The 15,719-nt window shown below is 35.8% G+C and overlaps 1 protein-coding gene across 5 annotated transcripts; it reads right to left on the minus strand.

Annotated features, from left to right (window-relative positions):
• Positions 1-2,048: 2,048 nt before the first annotated feature.
• Positions 2,049-15,489, minus strand: C5H12orf50 (chromosome 5 C12orf50 homolog). 5 transcript variants are annotated; one of them, XM_064419669.1, is made up of 12 exons: positions 15,073-15,489; positions 13,507-13,630; positions 11,257-11,433; positions 9,985-10,062; positions 9,774-9,887; positions 8,355-8,474; positions 7,026-7,133; positions 5,646-5,753; positions 5,222-5,419; positions 3,678-3,764; positions 3,042-3,121; positions 2,049-2,433 (listed from the first exon to the last, which is right to left on the minus strand). In XM_064419669.1, the coding sequence occupies exons 1-12, from the start codon at positions 15,079-15,081 to the stop codon at positions 2,371-2,373; spliced, it is 1,266 nt and encodes a 421-aa protein (XP_064275739.1). In that variant the 5' UTR covers positions 15,082-15,489; the 3' UTR covers positions 2,049-2,370. The 5 variants fall into 5 exon arrangements, with proteins under 5 accessions (XP_064275739.1, XP_064275740.1, XP_064275738.1 ...); XM_064419670.1 differs by having other exon boundaries at positions 2,049-2,430; positions 3,678-3,767; XM_064419668.1 differs by having other exon boundaries at positions 3,678-3,767; positions 15,073-15,487.
• Between the last annotated feature and the right edge of the window lie 230 nt (positions 15,490-15,719).

Below are 15,719 nucleotides of genomic sequence, written 5' to 3' on the forward strand. Positions count from 1 at the left end.
GAACTGTAAATATCTTGTTGAGCCATATGTTTAATGTGCAATTGTGAGATATTTTTTGGTATCTGTGAATTCCTGGCTTGAGCAAGTTATGACTAAAAGAACAGTATTTGTAATTTCTCTACAGGAAGCTCCAGTGAAAAGAGTACTGAAGCTGTGATTCCACAAAAACTGAGAATCAGCCCAGTATTACCCTCATGGCCACATCCTTTTCTTTCTGCATTTCCTTGTGCTTCTCTTGAGAAGAGTCTGACACTTAGCCCAACCATCTGCTGGGATATTCGCATCTTAAGGTGCTGGAAAATTATTTTCATTTGGCTTTGGTTTGTTGAGTTGCTTTTTCAGGGTGGGGAGGTGGGTTAAAATATATAAGGAGGAGCCGTGTTCTTTATGATCCCAGTCAGAAAGGTGCTCAGATTCTATAAAAGACCGCTTAAGATCATGATTTTTTGAGACCACACTAAAAAGAAAAGGAAGATAGTAGAATTAACCATATGACCCTTCAGATGCCGGGAGTCCCAAGCCAAATGGGGCCTCTGACAACAACCCAGCACACCCTGCAGATTTCACTCATGGGAAATTACCCTATTTTGGTCACTTACAGGATTTTCCCAAAGAAGCCAACTCTGTTCCTCATTTCTACTGTCAAACAGAAAGGACACCCACCTGCGAACTTGCTGCACTGCTAAATAAAGGTGAGGCCCAGCAGGGAGTGCAATCACCTGCACTGAACAAGAGCTGCTCATTTTCTCCTGTGGTAAGGGATCTGTGTGGCACAAGTCAGCAGGCAGCACATGCAGCACAGCACAGCCTGCACTTATACATCCACATAGTATTAACAGTATCAAACACTGGCACAAATTGAATATTGCAATCCTTTTTAACGGAATGCTAAAATCAGACCAGCATTATAACATTTGCCCATGCCTATTTTTGGCTTTATCAAATTTAATACTATTGGACGAATAGCAAATGTAACATTTATATTTCTTTCATGTGAAAAAATTGAATTAAAAGTCTTTATTGTAATATTAAAAAATAACTTGATACAACAGCCCTCTGAATTGAGATTTTAAATTGCCTCAGGCAGACAACATGTGAAATGTTGCTTAAAGGCATCATGTGCTACAATTTGAAACACCAATATCTAATTAGAGGTGGAGGGAACATTTCCAACACATTTAGTGCTTGATTTTGAAAAGATGCTTCTTGTTTTGTACATTATTACTTAGGTAAACCAAATCCTCTAGGTTTTTCTATTCTTCTCTCAGTTAAGAACAGTGATGTATAACTGCATACTTTCTATAATCAGTACAGCATGTTCTAACCTAAATGATTAAAAATTAAATTTCAAAACAAAATAAAAATTACACCACTATTGTGTAATAATAAGATAATCAAGTGGGGCAGAGAAACATATGGCTATATTTCTCATAGAGCAATAGAATTATTTCAGCTAGAAGTACCCTTGAAGGTATCTGACCCAGCCTCATGTTCTAAGCAGTCACAGAAGAAAAGGCTCCAAGGTGGCAATATGCTTTCATTCTCACTGTTACGAGTGCCACCAAGATAATTACTGGACCCGAGTGTTACAGAAAGAAGCTTGAAGGGCTCTTTACAAAAACTGATTATGTTCTAAGGACGACCAAAGGTCAGGTAAATGCAAAAAACTGAAAAAACATCTGAGAAAAAGGTATGAAGTCATGTATATGTAACACTTCACTAAGAGGTTTGTTTCCTCAGAAAGCAATAATAAAGTATCCTTCTTATCAGTCTTTATACAACTCTTCATATTTTAGTTTGAAACACATTTAAATACATATCTCAGTTAATTCTGACTTTGCTTGTGAATTTCATTTTGTTCATAACACAGTTATGAACTGCTGCTCCATTAAAATTGCAAAATCTCCAGATCAAATTCAGAGTGAGTCCCAAAACATGTGTCAAAGCAGATAAACCTTGTAGAAATCTGACTTTTGTACCAGCAAACCACATTCTAGAATGCATTACACTACTGCTGTTTACATTAAAAGTCCTCTGAAACTGCTAAGTATAACTAATAGTATTTATTCATATTAGGAATTATGCCTTAAAAATCTGTCAAATAAAATAGGAGAAGACTCTGTTTAGGGATTTTTTCTCTCTGAACTATTAGTCTATTATGTAGAGCCGTAGTCTGTAAAAATAACTTCAAGTGCCAAAATTTTGTAGTAGATTAAACATAGTGGATATAGATCTTTATATGTCACCATGCAGAGCATACTTTTAAGAATTTTTAACCAGTTTTGAAACACTATAGTGTGCTTCCTTCCTTCACCTTCTTTTTGGAATTTGCAGTTTCGTCATCTTTGGATGTCCAAGTTGATAATTTCCTTATTTCCCTTTAGAGGTTTCTTTTTCTCCTTTTTTATTCACTTCCATGTCTTCTTTACTCTGCTGTCAAAACAGATATACACAAAATTCTGTGCATAATTTCTTAGAGTAAAACTACATGCTACTTCAGAAACATTTTAAGAAGTAAAATTTCAAGACGAAACATGACATAGAGGTTCTAATCTCAGCTTTCAAGGCAGCTGTAAAATGTATGAATGGTCTTTAGGGTATATCTCGCAAACATTTTGTAGCCTGAGTCCTTTCAAGGCTTCAGACCTCAGCTGCTTATGGCTCAGCCATTGCTGAACTTCACGATCAATCCAGCACAGAAACAGATCAAAGTCATATGGTTTCTACTGTGTTTGGTGCTAGAATCCAAAACTTGCCTTTTATAGCACATTACTTTAGAGTACACACTTTGCTTTCATGTAAGTACGAAAAAGTTAAAAAACCCAAAAATCACAGGTTAATTATTCAGGGAAAGGTACATGACTGAAAACAAATAAAACTATTAACTGCTCTTTCAGCTACTTAAAATTGATCAGAATCTTGCAGGTTTTGAATGAGGAAGTTTTACAAGAACTTTTACACTTTCTAGATGGGCAGAGACATGCCAATTCTCCTAAAAAGGCTGAATTGCAACCATTTTTATCATTTACATGAGAGCTTACTTTAAATTTAGAGAATGGTTTTGCTTGTGGATTTCTTTTCCTCCAAGCTGGTGAATTAGAAGATCCTGAAGTATATTTGCCTGTAGGAAAAATATACACATTGTTTCCTAACTTCAGCCACAATTTCAGGAAAGAGTCCCTTAGTCTGATATATTAATTAAATATTGCATTGGCTGAAGTTTCAATGAATGTATCAGATGAGTGAGATACTGCCTCTGAAACACAAGCTCGTGTTAAAGGCAGACTCTCTCTAGAACTTTAAAGATCATTTGCAACATTGTAGCATTTCCATGATGCTCATGTGACCTTCCAAAGGAAGAGATTCTGCTACAAATACCCTTGGTTTTAACCAAGGGAATGCTCCTGGGCTGAAGACCTTCCCCGAAAGACATCAACAGTTTCTGTTTTATCCCTGCTTGTGAAAGCCCTATATACAAGGCTATATTATGGCTTTTTGCTAGACATTTGATTGTGCCTCAGAATATGTTGCCTAATCACAAACCTTTTTTTTTAATTAATTTAAAATTAATATTATTAATATTCTTCTTTTAATTCCATCTTAATGTGATTAATTAAAATTACTAATTTTGTAATAATCCTACAATTTTCAGTTTATACACAATGTGTAAATGTTACCATAGTTTTCTGTTTGTGTCCAAAATCTCCTATTGGTGTCAGGCTGATTCTTTTGTTTGGAGCCTTTCTGACCATAAGACTCAGGTACTGCTGGAAAGAAAGGCAGAAAAAGTGTGAATGATTGCTCTTACAAGAAAAATGCCAATTCCCATTTTTTAAAAAATATTCTATCCTTTTTTAACCTGGAAATTTAATAAAATGCATTCTTCACATAGAGAATGTTCTCTCTATAATCTCTATACCACCTTGTCCACATTTAATGAAAGTAAATATTCAAAGAAAAAAGAAAAAAGACACAACTATTTGTCAAGGCAAAGCACCAATGTTGGAATTTGTTACAATTTACTTTATTCACCTTAAAGTAGGTTTTACTCTGTCTGAAGGAGGTCCCTGTTATTAGAAATTAAGACAGGGAGGCATCTCAAAATGGAGAATGAGCCCAGCTTAAGAGAGATGACTGAAACTGCCAAGATGAAATGACTTTTGATTTCTGATTATTTAAATTATTTACCACTAAATCTGTTGACAAAGTGACAAATGATAAAACAAATAATGCAGAGAAACCATGAACAGAGAAACTGAAATTTCAAATAAAGCTCAAATGATGTACTAGATTGGGTGAGGCTATATATATTAGTAAGATAAAAATAAAGTGAAAGGTGTAATAAATCTGAAGCAGATTGCCAGAAAGAAAGATGCAAGACTCAGAATCCCACCTGTAGGCTTCTTGTCAAATTAATGACATAGCATGTACCATCAAGAAGACATTAGAGTAAGATGAAGGAAAGTACCATCCTTTATGAGCAGCAGAAAGAATATATTCAGTCCTCTGTCCAACATAATTAATGTGAAAAAAATAATACTAGTGTTAAACTAGTATTATACACTAGATTTACACTGCATTTAAATTTATAACAGAAGTGTGAATATGACCCAAAACCTTGTTTATTCAAGACAAAATATAATCCTAAATAATGAAAACAAATACAAATTCATAATCATGAAAACTCCAGTGAAGTCCTAATTATGGAAATATATGCTGCAAAGCAAGCAGCATATTTCCTACTGGGAAAAATAAGGTTGAACAAGAAACATTTCTTGAGACATAACTGAAATTCTACTGCAAAACATACTTCTACTATAAGTAATGAGAATAGAATAAGAGCTTAAAGGTGGAGTTTTCAAGGTTTATTAAATATCTGAAAAAAAGAAATCACATAAGACACGCTGTAAAAAGTGGGGATCACTACATTTGTGCACCTGACCACTTCATTGCATCCATGAATTCCTGCTGTAAAGATGGATCAATTATTGTTCATTAATATTCTGCCTGACAAACTGTAAAGCTTTATAAATCTTTACATTTCTGTATTTGGATATATCTGAAATCTATTTGTGAAAATTATGTTTGATCAAATTTACTCATGCCTGTATTTAAGCACAAATAACTTATTATTCAGCTGCAGAGACCCAAGAGCCGTTATTGTGCAGAGAGCAGTACAATATAGACAGGCATTTTAAGCATTCTGTGTACAGGAACTCACCTGTAGGTCCATTGAATTTTGGTTTTTGAGGGACAGTCCGGTAGACTACATAAGCTGATCGTCGAGGTTCTGGAGAATTTAAATGAGAGTATCTTCCAGTGTCTCTCCCATATGGACTGGAAGAAGCAGTTTCATCCTCCTTACTTTGACCCCTTTGTTGATAACCTGGTTTTCCTTTGGGGTCCAGAGTGTGAATTCCTAAAAGTGAAAATAAAACCATAAAGATTGTCCTATTATTCAAAATTTCACATAGTGCATGCAACTGGAGACCAAACAAGGTTAAAAAAATGTTCTTTGTAGATAGACAAATCCAAGTGTGGGCCATCCATATTTGACACTAAGAACAGAAATTTACTAGATAGTGCTAAAACATCTCGCAGTTTAGTAAATAGAAATGAATAAGCTGATGATTTTTTCAATATACCTTTGCCAGTTGCTGCATTAGCTGAATTTCTTCGCTCCTCAGAAATCCTTTTATTTTCCTTTACTTCCTTAAATTGGTGGCTCTTTACCAGTTCAGTGTAGCTTGTTTCTGAGGGATCAAAACAACATGTATGCACTTTTTAGAAAGCACAAGAAATGTTCATAGCCAAAAATACTGTGATCTTTTTATTTATAATCTCCTAATTCATAAATAGGTCCCTTTGGGTGGAAGTTAGTTTCACATGTTAATTATTCTAAAAGTGCCATTCCCCAGAAGGAAAGCAAAAATGTCTGTATTTCCTCTAGCAGAAGAAATCTTGAAGAGCAACTAAAAAATAAACTCTAAATGCAAAAATCACATCATCCTTTCTCTATACTGAATAGGTGTGGACCTCTGGAACTCCCATGGCTGAGCCCATGGAGACCCACACATGTTGTTCAAAGGATGCCTGGCTGAACCATGAATGACTTCTGCCTGTAGCATCTGGATACACCCTGGACACGTGCAGTGCAAGAACATAACAAAATACTACAAGTGATGGAGATAAATTTGCAACAGCACTGGTTGCATAGGTAAGCCCACTTCAAACTACAAACTGAACTTGACAGGGAAAGTTACATCGTAAAGTAACCACAGTACTCTTCTCCTGGCCCTGCTACTCTTTGGGAAGATGGAGCTTTGTTATCCCTATTTTCCTGCTAATGTAAATAAGCACTTTTGGTTCCTCTCATTTCAGGCCAAAATGTGGCAGAAATGCTCTACTTCTGCTTCAGTTTATGGGATAGTTTAAAGACAAAAATCTGTCCCTTTTTTCCCCCTTTCATTCTAAAACTGCAAAGAAATAACTGGATAACAATCTACTCATAATAGCATTTTCTAAATTAACAAATATATCTGGAACTCTCCTGTGAAAAGGATGAAACTTATCATTAAGGTACCTTGGTGTAGGTATTTTAATTTGCTGTATGTGACTAGTTTTTGAAAAACACACTCTATCACAAGTGTTATGCTCTTTCCTTAACTATATTTTTACTGGTTTTTTAAGTCCTGCGTTCTGTGACATACTACCTACAACCAAATTTGTTTTACTTGTCCAAAGTGGAAAGTGCACAGCATTCCCCATGATCTAATGTGAGCATCAGTCTTTACTAACTCAGGGACTCATAATTTAATCTATCAGAGGATGCAAACTGGGCAAAAGAAGTAGAATTAAACCATAACATACAACAACTGCTGTCATCTTGCAGTGAAAGAATTCACACCGTTAATGGAAATTTCACTTCAGATTGGTTTTACACAAAATATATAATGTTCACCGCACTTGCAGAGGAACAAAAGTAATCTAATCTAAAAATTTGCCAATATATAATAATGAAGTACCTTTCACATTGGAATACTTTGATGTAATTGGTTCTTTTTCCCAAGTTAGTGCCTCAAATCTGCTCCCATCAACAAATGTGTTCCTCTGTATCACAGAACCACCACCTCCTGCAGGAAAGGAATTTCATAGTTATCTATACTTGAGAGCACCCTGAGAAAGGTGAACAATGCAACAAGTCTGCTTTTTAAATGGCATGTTTTTAGCTGAAGTGAGTAGAAACCAAATAACTGATTTAATAAGGCCCACGAAAATTAGAGAAAATAGTCTGTTAAGCAGAACTGTTAAATAGCCTGTTAAAAGCTTTAAATACACATAATGATGAACAGAGATTCAATTACTGAATTGTGGCTCAGTGGTAACTGTTTATACAGACATTAAGAATATCTAAAAAGAAAGATACTTTTGTACATGAAGGTGACAGGAAAAGATGTAGAATGTAAGGTTCATTTCTACTGTGCAATAGTTCTGGAACTGCAAGACACACACCAGTTTGCCTCAAGCTAGAGCAAGCAGCCTTAACATGGTGTTGCACTATTCTGCATTTATAAACTAAGGGGAGAAAAAGAATATTATAATTACTACTAATTTTATAATTAATAAATATTTATGAAAAAAAGGACTGAATATCATTAAGTATTAAGCAAATTCAAGGAGAATGGGGCATTCTTCAACTTTAATGACAAGATTCAATACTGAACTCAATTGGTCAAAACAGTGTGTCTTCATTAAGGTCAACCAAGTTTATGCAGAGGGAATGGATCCTGTTACAAGTTGCAGGATTGTAGCTTTGCTATTTTTCTGCATAGGATTACTTAAAAATAAAAAGCTTATTCATCTTAACTAAGGATAGCCTCACAAAAGTAACAGTTTTTGAAAGCATTTTGACTTCAGATAGTCACAGAATCAAAGTCACAGAATATTCTGAGTTGGAAGGGACTCAAGGATCATCAAGTCCAGCACTTAAATGAATGGCCTATACAGAGATCAAACCTATGTCCCTCGTGTTACTAGCACCAGACTTTAGCCAGTTTGCATCTCTATTGCTGCTTTTTCATAAATCCACAGAACCCTTTCTTTCCCAAACTCAACTGTAATCTGCATAAAGGATTTTTTTCAGTGCAATCCTAAAATAAGCATAATACATAATGGTAAATAATGTTTATGATTCATTGTTATAATTAATGGTTCAGCATGAGATAGTGTGTCTGGAACATAAAGAATATATAACAACTCAAATGCAAAATGGGGAAGTTTAATGCATGCATGTTTCGTTATTTTATCTACCACATGACATTCAGTAATGAGAAGCTGATGCTACAGTATATTACCTCCATTGTCAAAGGATTTATGATCAGTTCTGGGAATACTCTCTATTGATACTCTCCTTTCTGAACCCTCCTTTTCTTTTCTTGTATTATTAAATCTGGTAGGAATTGTGTTACCATCACCTGGAAAGGCAACAAAAAGAATGTTTAGCTGTGTGTAAGCACAGGTAATGGCACTGACATTCTCCTCCTCCCACTCCTATGAGCCATTGATTAGTTTAGTACAATTTCTCTTAACCTCTCATTTCATAACCTTCTTTCTCTTTTATTAATTAGTTGAATCCTGTCTAGTGTAACTGATTTCATCTTTCATACTCTATAAGAAAATATCATAATTCATAGACATAATTCATAGATTCAAGACTATGGCTCCAAACTAAAGACCTAGCTATAAATTACCTGCTTATTCATGAGCTTCTCACTACCCATGAATTATATGTATTAATCCTATCTAATGGAATTTATGGCATTTTCAGAATGCATGTCATGCCTGAAGCCTCAGAGAACTCAACTGAAAAACTGTTTTACAGAAACATATCAATCTTTTTCTATTAATGCATCTAATGATAGATGACACTAAATAAAGACACTTCTTAAAAGGTATGTTCACACATCTGTCACTGAGTCTCTCATCTATAGACTAAATATATCTATGTATTTGTTAGAAAGAATATATCAAAACAATTTTAATATCAAACATTTCAAATTTAGAAATTAGGAGAGATTAGTAAATGAAAAACCATAAGAACTGGGGAAAATGTTTATAAATTTGTATTCCTTTGACCTTAATTATGTTGGATAGTCCAGAATTCAAAACAAAATGTAAATCTTTTGTTCTTCTTTTTTACAAGACAGTTGACAGAGGCATTTAATCTGAATTTAGTTATAGAAAAGTTTGATTTAACACTACATTTTGACATCAAGACACCCAAGATAGCCAGCAGAGGTCATGGAGCACCTCTGGAAAAGTGGCTTATCTCAGCCTTTGGCACTGCCTGGTGATTCAATAAAAAGGAGATTCATTGGAGTTCCTGTCTCTTCATTTTCACCAGAGAGCCTAGATGAGAAATTTAAACTACATTCCTAACCTTAGGATGGTTAAAATTAGACTACATAAATCTTTATCACAAAATTATATGAAGTACCTATGTTGTGTATGTCAGAAAAGATTGGGTTAATAGCCCATTTCTAGCTTTTCTGCCCACAATTGATGTAGGTCATCAGCAGAAGTGTGACTATATATATGGCAAAAAAGAATGAAGTGTTTCTGTAATTTGCTGACAAATACAAATATATTTCTGCAATATTTTATTTTCACTAGACTTGAAAAGCAGGGAGGAAGTCAAAACTATGTAATAGTTTCTCCCTGTTACAGCAGTTTTAGAAGTGATAAATACAATCCAACCAAATCAAAATACTTGCCTTTCTGCAAGTTTTGTTCAGTAGTTTCCAAGGGTAATAACTCATCTTGCCATGGTGAAGACACAGTTTTTGTTGATTGGTGTTTGTAAGGGTTCTGAATTCCATAATACTCTCCTACACATGCCCCAAGAGGGGCGGGGAAAAAAAAGCCCTAAAGTTTACTGTATTGGAAGCATTGCTTTTAAGAAAGAATGATTAATTTAATATTTACCAGATTTATAGCATATATCCCTTATTGCTCTTTCCTCTTCAATATCTATAACAGTCTTAGACATCCAGTTAGAAACATCTGCAGGAAATATTTGTAAAAGATTACAAGATAACTATATAAAGACCTTCAATAATTCTTAATAATGAAATATGATGAGGACTTTAATTTTTGCCATTGGTTATTTTAGGTTTTGACTGCAACCTGCGCTTCTGGACTGAAAAATTATTACTTAATATCAGATATTTTCATGTGCAATGGGATTGCAGTTAAAACACATTTTTTTTAAAAAAATTGTTAATTCAACAGGATTCAAACATATCTCCAATATTTATTTTCAAAATAATATTTCATTTATATCCACAAGGAAATCTGATTCAACGTGTAACCAGAGAGTGCTTGTCACAAAACCTCTGCCCAAAGTTACTACCCTGTAATGCCTGCTGGCAGAGCTGGTGAAGTGAGTGCTCCAGATCTCTCTCAGTAAAGGCTATGAAGATTAGCAAAGCCCTCCTTTTTATATTGTTTAAGTGGCATACTCAGGCTGAAACCAAGTTAGGAAGCACTAATAGGCTGGTCCACCAGCCATCCCAATGGGCAGTGGGAAAGTGAAAAGTGGGTTGGGGCAGCACAGTAAGTTGCTGGATGCATGCCTGAAAGTAGGTCATTCTATCATTTTTTGCTCTCCAGGAATGTGGCATTTGTTCCATCCCTATGAGTCTCTTATCTCTAAGTGAGACACGGTCAATGGTTTAACTGTATTAACATATATGTAAAAGTAAAAACATTCAGTTCAACTACTGGAGAGTTTTGCATCGATTCTCTTTGCTAGATTTAAGACTAACTTTCTCTAAAAAATTACTGCCTACAGAGTTTGGTAAATCAGCTGAAAAATTACTTAAGTTAAAGTCACACAATTATCTTTTGTAAAAATCTAGTGACTTCACCTTCACTAATGAATGCATACAGCCCTTGTTCAAAAATTTATTTCTCAGAAACAAAGTACCTCCTAAACTTGTAATTTCATCCCAAATTTTTGAAGAGTTTTTGATGGCCATTTGAATTGGATTGCAAGCTTTAGAAAATACTGCCTTGCTCACATCTGGTGACTACCAGTTCCAACATTTTAAAGATTAGGTGAAAACTATCTCAAAAAACTTTTCAACAACTCTTTTCTAAAAATTTCATGGTTATTATAATAAGTCAGTTGTGAGGTACATTGCAAGAGCTGACAAAACCCATACAACTTGCTTATAAAAGAAAAAAACTGTTTACAGTTGTCTTCCTCATCATCATCCTCTTCATCATCCTCTTCATCATCCTCTTCATCACTGAGGTTTATAATCAGAGGAGGATGAATTGGTACCAAAACATTGTCTTGATTTCTGAGTGAGTCCTGACGATGGGCTTGATGCAGAATGCCTCCTTGGACATCCTGTTTCAGTGGGACATCTGCAGACAAGAACATTAAATTTTTTTTGTTAGAAGGAAACTAAAGTTTCACAACCAGACTGACAGCAGCAGGCATACTTCTGAAAATATTATCAAGATTAGACATGATCTTGTGCAGAGGCTGGCAAGAGAGCACCTTCCAACTCCAGAAACTATGAAAAACACAGGTGCCAGCTCCTCTGAACGGACATGGGTACTGCTGAATACAGACTTTAGAAAAGAGGAACATTTTTCTCATTGCACTATTTTAAAAAGTTGCAAGCATGCTGTATCAACCTGTACAGCATCCATTTTGAAGAATTTAGCAATGCTAAGCATAGGATTGTTCATTTTAAATTTGAAGACTTTTTTTATATCAAACTAAATTTCAACTCTCATTACTAGGTATAAAATATAGATTTTGTGAAAGAATGAGAAGTACACAAAAATAATTTACACCTAATCAGAAAAAAAAACCAGAATATATATAATTTTCCTAAGGAATTAATATATAAGATTCCTAAGGAATTTATCTCCATACATAATATTTTCAGCAAAATGGCTGAAATATGGGATAACATATTCCAAGAGCCAGGAAATGCAACGGACTAAAAATAAAAATTATGAAAGGTGGTAAGTCTATGGGGACAGTCTATTGTTCAAGCTGACTGGTTTTCAACCACAGTATTCTCTGCATTATATTAAAAATATTGAAGTTTGATATATTTTCCAGTCTAAAAGAAAGTGTAGGCATGTTTCTATTATTCCAGTTGTTTTTATTCTTGTGCATCACTTACTTGCCTATGAGCAGCATTGTATATAATGTTAAACATATTCTCACAACATGACTGCAAATTAGATTTGCTGTACCTCATGTAAGAGATGTATAAGATACATCACTAATTTGATGGAGCATTTTTCAGTGTTCAGAACAGGCTATTTTTGCCTCCATGTAGAATAAGTCAAATGAAACTTAAATTAGTTTAACAAGATTTTTTTTAAGAAAAAAAAAAAATCGCAGGCTTAGTATCTGCAATGCTATTGTGGCATACACAGGCTTTGAACTTGTACATATTTCAGTAAAATGTGAAAGGGTTTGGTCTGTTTTCCAGCTGTGATTGTTGGACATTGCTCTTGCACAGGACACCCTTGCCCACAGTGCCTTTTAGGTACAGTCTCAGACTTGCACCACAGCCAAAAGTGTGCTGTGTAAGTGGCAGCTGTGCTGAAGGCAGTATAGGCACATGGAAAAACAGCACTCCAGGTCTTGCCTTGATCCTGCATGCTTAGTTAGGCTCCACATACCCAGATATGACAGGCTACATTTTCCTGGGGCAATTTCAGGGACATGGTGACTTGGTCTCCTCACTCCCACTTCTGACAGCTGTCTTTGTTTGCCCTGGACTCTTATCCTGTTCCAGGTTCCAGCTGTCTACCAGGATTTCTGGTAGTCAAGAGCTCCTCTTAGAAATGGATGAGGAAAAAACTTGACTTGTAATAGAGTTTTTCACAAATAAGAGTGCTGCCTTACACACTATTACTGTACTTCAGTAATATGTAACCTATGTTCAAACCCCAAATTTTTATTCAAAACAACAAACTGGAAATATATCTGCACAAACAGTACTGTATTCTGAAGTTATCTCTACAAGAGGTATCTTTTCCATACATGTTGTGCTCTATCAACAGATATTGGTGTCCCTACCAACCTCCTCCTCCCACCACACACACTGTTTTTGATTTCTCTTAAATTATTACCTGCATACCAACCATTTGAACTACTAGAGAGATTTAATCTACCAGAAATTCAAGTTAAGCAACATTTCTATTCCATGGATCTCAGCAACCTAAATGTGACTTCATCTTTTATATCACTAATAGGTATGAAGATTCATAATATGACAGGTAAAATAATTCATAATCTTATTCAAATTCCTTTCTTTCCCTTAAACTTGCTGGGCTAGCAGATCATACCTGATTGATTCTCCAAGGTGCATTTCTTGACCTTACTATATATTACATAAGCACTGGAAGGACATTTTGTTTTTTTCATTACTCTAATAAACAAATTGTTTAGAAAATATTTTTACTTACTGTTACTAGGTGGCAAATAAAGTCCATTTATATTACGGGGTTTTCTGTGAAAGAAGTCACAGCTTATCCTCCTGCAGCCTACGGGCTCTGTCTCCCAGAAACAGGAAAACTTGCTATAGTTCTGCTGCAGGAGAAAACAGTTTTCAGAGTTGTAAATATAACAATCAAAATAGAATAAAAGGATTAATACATGCTGTGTGAACATAAGATTGAAATTATGACAGTTCACACTGCTATAAACATACGGTCAAGACTTTATGGGACCACATTCTTATAGATTACAACATTTCAAATTGTCTTTTATGACTTTTATCATAAGTTCTGGGTCTAGCTCTAAAGTTACTGAGCTAAGTCAATGGTGTTTGGAGATGTAAAATTCTTTCTAGATTAGAACAGGGGTAAAAAAGTCTACTTAGTTTACTGCAGACTTTTCATGAGCTGGTGGGAAGGAAAAAAATCTCTTAAGTCATTTAATTGACATGTGGCTGAGTTTACTTTTCTGTACAATGGAAAAATCAGATCAATCTCCAGTGAAATGTGCTGTACAAGTGCAAATCTTGTGCTTGTACTGCCTTACTATTAAAGGACATGAATCTAAAGGAAAACGTGGTAAGAAACAAAACCCAGAAAGATTCCCAACAAAAACTAAAAAAATTTGGGACTTGATGTTGGCACTACTATTACACTGCTTGCACCATCTTTCAGCTTCAGCTGTTTTTAAAGATGGCAAACAAAAATCTAATGGGAATAATAGACTGTCTACATGGATTTGTTTAATTATTGCTTCTTTACTCATACTGCTGCTGTCCCTCTATGGATCAATGTGGCACCAGCTAAAAAGTCTGCACAATATTGCAGAGATAGTACTTTCACAACACGAGTCACGTCTGTTAGTCGTACATAAAATTGTTGTTCCATGTCTCTGTCTTATCAGAGTTCACAGTTTTTAGCACCATCTCTGATGATGCAATTCACTTATCCTTATAACCTGAGGTATCTTTCTCAAATATATGATATACTAGTAACGCCAAAGAGGTAACGGCTCATGAGATTTACCCTGAATATGTAAACTCAGGCTTATATCCTGGATGTGAATGGCATCCCACCTGAGAACAGTAAATACCAGGCTGGGGATTATTTCAGAATGAGTTTCTGAGTAATTTTTAAATGAAAACAAGGCCCTGCTTGAAAATATTGGAATATTTGGAAGCAGGTTTCTCCCAGTTCCAGACATTAACAGCTATGTCTAAGAGCAGCATCTCCAAAAACTTTTGGATTGTAGTCAGTACAATTGGGCCCTCCCCAAGACACAAAGCCCATCTCCCAGGCATTAACACCTAACTTCCTGACCCTTAAAAATGGATGGAATAACCAAGAGCCCTAAAACCATCCCTGGATTTTTACCAGGTGGAGCGTAAGTACTTCTTTGAATTAAAGCTATCAGCAGGCAGGCAAATAATCTTATCCTGAAAGCAGTTTTCTTCCAAATGCCAAACCTTTAGATGACATAAAACTCAGTGGATAGTGTAGCTAAAACAAAAAATATTCGAAGGAAGCATGTGGTACCTTCTCCATGTGGCTGAACTGTTGAACTGAACGGAGAGCAGTTGTTAGCCAGGATGGAATGTTACATTTTAACAGTTGCCAACTGCTCTTCCAGCTTGGCACACCAGCATGATGCTGCTACATGACCCGTCCAGGCTGAACACTTCCTTTCTCTCTACTGCATCCAAGTAAAATGTAGAATATCACATTGTTTCAAAGACTCGCCCATTCTCGTGCTTTTTTAATGTGAAATTGAACAAACCAATTTAGGGAAGCTTAAATAATATCCAACTTCTTGCTGATGCGACTGTGGTCTTAAAAACAAATCTCTGGTAACACAAAGATACCCCAGCCTGCTGGGCAACAAGAGTCAGAGGGAGGAGTGAGAATATGTGTGAGAGAAAGAACCCTCGGCCACCAAGGTCCGGGAAGAAGGGGGAGAAGGTGCTCCAGACGCCGGGGCAGAGACGTCTCCTGCAGCCCATGGTGAGGCAGCTGTGCCCCTGCAGCCCATGAAGATCCACGGTGCAGCGGAGATGGCCTGCAGCCGTGCAGGGCCCCACGCCAGGCCAGGTGGGTGCACCCAAAGGAGGCTGTGACCCCATGAGAGGCCAGCGCTGGAGTAAGCTCCTGGCAGAACCTATACAGCCAGGAGTCCATAGGAGTCT

This window comes from Passer domesticus, chromosome 5, assembly GCF_036417665.1.
Source record: "Passer domesticus isolate bPasDom1 chromosome 5, bPasDom1.hap1, whole genome shotgun sequence".
In the NCBI taxonomy this organism is placed as follows: Eukaryota; Metazoa; Chordata; class Aves; order Passeriformes; family Passeridae; genus Passer; species Passer domesticus.

Bases quoted from the DNA above. Each gene is read 5' to 3' on its own strand.
- C5H12orf50 (XM_064419668.1), bottom strand. The intron at 11,434-13,506 runs GTAAGTAAAAAT...TCTTGTCTGCAG, and splicing joins TTATTTGCCACCTAGTAACA to ATGTCCCACTGAAACAGGAT. The intron at 7,134-8,354 runs GTAATATACTGT...CCTTTCCTGCAG, and splicing joins TAAATCCTTTGACAATGGAG to GAGGTGGTGGTTCTGTGATA.